The sequence below is a fragment of the Notolabrus celidotus genome, chromosome 11 (assembly GCF_009762535.1).
Source record: "Notolabrus celidotus isolate fNotCel1 chromosome 11, fNotCel1.pri, whole genome shotgun sequence".
Taxonomy (NCBI): Eukaryota; Metazoa; Chordata; class Actinopteri; order Labriformes; family Labridae; genus Notolabrus; species Notolabrus celidotus.
Genome location: NC_048282.1, coordinates 12,992,470 through 12,997,469, shown reverse-complemented (window position 1 = coordinate 12,997,469; position 5,000 = coordinate 12,992,470). Strand labels below are relative to the sequence as shown.

The following is a 5,000-nucleotide window of genomic DNA, read 5'->3' as shown; positions in this document are numbered from 1 at the left end:
GACATCAGAGATTTAAACAAGAGACAAGAGACCAGAGACCAGAGGCCAGAGACCAGATACCAGAGACCAGAGACAAGAAACAAGAGACCAGAGACCAGAGACAAGAAACAAGAGACCAGGGACCAGAGACCAGGGACAAGAGACCACACACCGGAGACCAGACACCAGCACCAGTGAGCAGAGACCAGAGACATTGAACAAAAAGAAGAATACAGAGAGTAAGAAATCACACTGTGTGAGACAATGTTACAGGACTGACTGACTGAGAGGAGAGAGGACCTGATACAGGTGCTGTGAATGACTCAGTCTCTGATCAGACTTGATCACTAAAGGAACTCATAAAGTCATCACTGCTGAGGGTTAGAGGAACACACGGCTCAGGTGAAGCTGCAGTGGTTTTATCCTCATGACCAGACGGGTGAGTAAGCGGCTCCAGCACACCTTTACAGCCTTCCTGTAAGAAGTCTGCATTGGGAACATAATATACTATTTACCGTAGATGTGGATTACCTCTCATGTTAAAGATTAACAAGCACTCCTTCAATGTCGGCCTGTTTATTACAGGGGATGTTTCTTCACAACTGTGCTCACAGTCAACTACATTACTCAATGAGAGTAGGAAGAGGAAGATAATTAAAAGGAGAAGGGTGGTTTTGTTCTCTCCAGTCGTATAAAGGAAGTGAGGGGATCATCACAGCTCAGATATCCTCTGGTCTGCCCCTCTCACTCAAAGAGACATGGATCTTCAGACTGACAGGTGAGTGTTGCCTGCTGTGTGCACTGTGGGCTCTTCATGTATCTAACGAAATATTTGATTTCGTGATGATATAATGATGATTTAATGATAACATAATTATGATTTTGTATTGATTTAATTATGATATAATGCTGATTAAATTATTTTTTATTGACGATTTAAAGATTGTTTAATGATGATTTATCAATGATTTAATGATGATTTATTGATGATTTACTGATTTAGCTGATTAAACTGTTGATTTATGGACTGTCTGTCACAGAGGGCAGATAGCTACATCCTCTGCTGACGCTGTATACAGAGAGATCTCTCAGTATTTTTATAGTTATCTCCACGCGTTTTGTTTATTTCATGTTCTCCACAGCTCTTCCGAGGACATCGACCATGTGCCACAAAATAAGGCAGAGGATGAAGGTACAGCCGAGCTCACAGTGAACTTATGAGCCAATCACACGGCCTTCAGTCATCACCTGTTTCCTAACATTTCATGTTGCAGGTGGAATCATCCCGCCCCCCGACCTGCCAGAGGATCACCTGCAGCCTGAGCCTTCACAATTTCCACAATGGGAGTAAGGCTCCACCCTCACATTTGTCACTGTTTTTAATTGAACATGTGGATGTAGCCAACTGTCTTCTTCTTAATGTCCAGCAGGGTGCGACTCTGGTGTATAAATTAGTCTCTCACCTCCAGTCTGTTTATCTCCTGAGAAATGTCAGTGTGTATTTTTACAGATTCTGGGTGTGTGACGAGTGTGTGATTTTTCAGCCTGGTGTCTGTGAGTAAAGAGGACGCTCAGCGAGCCCTCATGCAGTACGCAGCAGAGAAACACTGCCGCAGTAAGAGACCTGCAGAGGAGTGCGTCATAACCAACACGGAGTCTTTCAATACGCACAGGGTGAGACGCAGATCTGCCGTCTCTGACTTTATTTCAAATTCAAGAACTGTACATGGAGCTGCATGTTAATGATCTGAGGGCTCTCTCAGTCTGACAGACTCTTGTTTAAGATCTACTGATTAGTCCCAAAGTGATTTACAGATATTATACAGAGACAGGATGGACTTTAAGATTCTATCACAAAAAAACTGTTTGAGAGTTTTGAAGTTAAAATAAATTTGTGATTACAGGTGAACTTGTGCAAAAATTCATAAACGTGTGTTTACCGTAAACTTTCTCCTTTAGGCTCGGTTCAGTCTGATAGGAGAATACTTTGGATTCAGAGGCAGTGGCATTCTCAGGCAGATAAAGGGGCAGGGTCGAAACCCCCCAAAAAAGGAGGGCACCTCCTTTCAAACCCCTGGTACTCACAGTTTAGGGTTGATTTAAATGTACTGATGCAGCAGTAACAAGAGGGGGGTCCAAATTTTGAGAATGTAGCACTTATTTCCCTGCTTTGTGGTGAATATTTTTATGACCAATAGTGATGGAAATTAAATCATAAAAAACACACAATACTATTGACATATTTCTATTATTGATTATATTACCTAATTAACATAACATAACATAATTAACTACAAGAGCAACCAGCGTGCATTCCTTTTACATGTAATTCACTGGAGGGGTATCCAAAGGGCATTTCTTGTGCATTTAATCTAACATAGACATTAAGGCAACCAGGTGTCATTTATTTTTATGTTATATATATTAGAGGCATCCAGGGGGAATTTTTGTTTTACATTTTCTACATTGGGGGGGACATCAAGCGGGCACTTTTTTACTTCTCATGAATTTGAGGGGCATCAAGAAGGAGCTTCTTCATGCATTTTCCACAGAAATGGCCCCAGAGAAGACATTTTTTAATATTTTATATACTACAGTGGAATCCAAGAGGGCACATTAGTGCAGTTTCTTTGGGACATGAGCGCACCAGGGGGGATTGACCCCTGAGTACACCACTGTTCAGAGGAAACATTTTTAACAAATCATTGATCAATAACAAATCTTTAAACCTGAGATGATTTCAGCTGCAGTGAAACTGTTAAATATAAAGACTGAAATATCTCCGATTGATAAGAAGAACACAGGAGTGTGTATCTAAGTGTTGACCATGAAGCCGTATTCAGTCTTACTTCATTCAGCTGGATGTTCGTACAGCTGCAGACTCGGTATCATCTCACTGAGACGGTTTCCCTCTTTTAAAGAAACAAATCATTTCAAAGTGATCACATATATTTCTGAAACAAACCTTTAAGCTGTGTCTGAGTTCTCTCTGCCTGCTCTCAGTACCGTCTGGAGACCTTCACTGAGACTCGCACTAGACGTGCGACTACGACATCGTACTACGGTAAAGATATCTGCTTTCATATCAAGTTAACATCAGGACCACGCATCTGGGTGTGGGTGTGAGCGTGGGCCCCGTACAGAGGCCTCTCTGTCACATAAATGAAAACAAACATGGCTTATTCTTTAGAAATGACATGAAACGGCTCTTTTATGTGTTTATTTCAGGTCAGCTCATCGACAACGACGGACAGCCTCCCCCAGAGATTTGGGAGATGCAAGTCGAAACTCCGCCCTTTTTCCAGGATGGTAATCAAATCATTGAGATCCCAAACACAACCACGAAGCAGGTACGATCCTCACCTGAACCAAACGCGTCCTGTCTTTAGGTTCAGTGGGAGCTTCACTCTGAGGTCCACGATGAACCTACAAACAACTAGGTTATATGAAAGACATTATTTAAAATAAAAATCTAAATGTCAAAGTTAACTCAATATTTATTATAAATCTAAATATTAAATGTTTATGATCTACTAAAAGTCAAATATAAATGAGAAATGTTAAATTAAAAATGTAAATGTTAAATATTATTCTGTATGTTGAATGTCAGACTAATGGAACAAAATATTTAGTTGATAGTCAAACTGCAGTCCAGCTTAAGTTTCAGAATAAAAGCTCCCTGAAGCAAACATTTCACATTTAGAATTAATCAGAATCAAAAAAACTTTTTTAGATAAAGTGAATAAATAATAATAAATACAAATAGTAAAAAATGTAATTCAGTCATTACAGTTGCTCTTTTACACAGTATGTAAGAATATCATAATATGAATAGAAATAAGGAAGAAAATAAGATATAAATATGAATATAATAAAAATAACAATAATAATGATACGTATGTACAGAAGCGTGGGGAATCAAGGAAAAATATCATGTGCTAAAGTGGTAAGGATATTGCAAATTAAAAAAGAAAACTTGAAATCGAAACACAGTTGGTGCATGTGCACTGAAAGGATTACATTTAACATTTAGATTCATTTTTATCATTTAGACTTCACGCTGACGTTATCTTTAATTTGTTTTTCACAACAAAATGACTATAATGAAGTTCAGGAGTCTTGCTGCATATGTATTTAGAAAGTGTTTCCACTGAGCAGCACCACAAATCTGTGCCCAATGTGTGAACACAAACATGTAATCAGAGCACAGCAGGGTGGAGCTTTCAATTAGTCTTAATTCAACACTTCTGCACCTGGTCTTCATTTAAACCTGCAGGTTAAATCACTGTGATCTGTTACCAGTCTTTGTGATAAACTAATAGTGTTAGATTTCAGCTTTGTTGTAAACATGCAGACATGACAGGGGTGTCAATCCTGAGGTGATCTCTCGGAGTAAAGGTCTGTTATTGAGCAGTAATTATACATGCTGTCTTCGTTTACAGGACTGCTCCCGGTGCGACTGGGATGGGAATTCCAGCTGCCACATCTGTACAGGCTCCGGTAGAGTAAGTTACACTCAGTACACACACACACACACACACACACACACACACACACACACACACACACACACACACACACACACACACACACACACACACACACACACACAAACACACAAACACACACACACAAACACACACACACACACACACAGTCTGGCTCCTCATCAGTGGGCGTTCTCCTCTCTTTCAGTGTGTGTCAGGTCTGTGGTGGTGCTGGTTCTGTCTCGTACGGCAGTAACAGACGGACATGTAGCGGCTGTGGGGGAATGAGACGGAGAAGGCAAGTGTTTGAATTTCACACAGATTTCCTGACAGTGATTGATGAACCCTCAGGTGATGACGTGTGCATGTTTTGTTCCTCAGTTGTTGGAAATGCAGTGGGTCAGGTAAGGTCACCTGTAGAACCTGCGAGGGAAACAAGAAGGTGGTCATCTCCATCAACCTGGTGGTCGACTGGTAAAAACACTTGGATGTACTCAGCTACACTCAGCCAGGCATCAGACCTTAATTACACTG

The 5,000-nt window shown here is 40.5% G+C and overlaps 1 protein-coding gene across 1 annotated transcript in view; it reads left to right on the top strand.

Annotated features, from left to right (window-relative positions):
* The first annotated feature begins 178 nt into the window (after positions 1 to 178).
* Positions 179 to 5,000, top strand: part of LOC117821760 (protein SSUH2 homolog) — a 5,622-nt gene continuing 800 nt past the window's right edge. The window contains exons 1-10 of the mRNA XM_034696249.1: positions 179 to 418; positions 565 to 757; positions 1,122 to 1,171; positions 1,254 to 1,326; positions 1,524 to 1,653; positions 2,983 to 3,043; positions 3,208 to 3,329; positions 4,422 to 4,484; positions 4,673 to 4,764; positions 4,848 to 4,940. Of these exons, the coding sequence (XP_034552140.1) occupies positions 738 to 757; positions 1,122 to 1,171; positions 1,254 to 1,326; positions 1,524 to 1,653; positions 2,983 to 3,043; positions 3,208 to 3,329; positions 4,422 to 4,484; positions 4,673 to 4,764; positions 4,848 to 4,940 (704 nt within the window). The 5' untranslated portion in view covers positions 179 to 418; positions 565 to 737. The remainder of the gene's footprint in view (positions 419 to 564; positions 758 to 1,121; positions 1,172 to 1,253; positions 1,327 to 1,523; positions 1,654 to 2,982; positions 3,044 to 3,207; positions 3,330 to 4,421; positions 4,485 to 4,672; positions 4,765 to 4,847; positions 4,941 to 5,000) is intronic.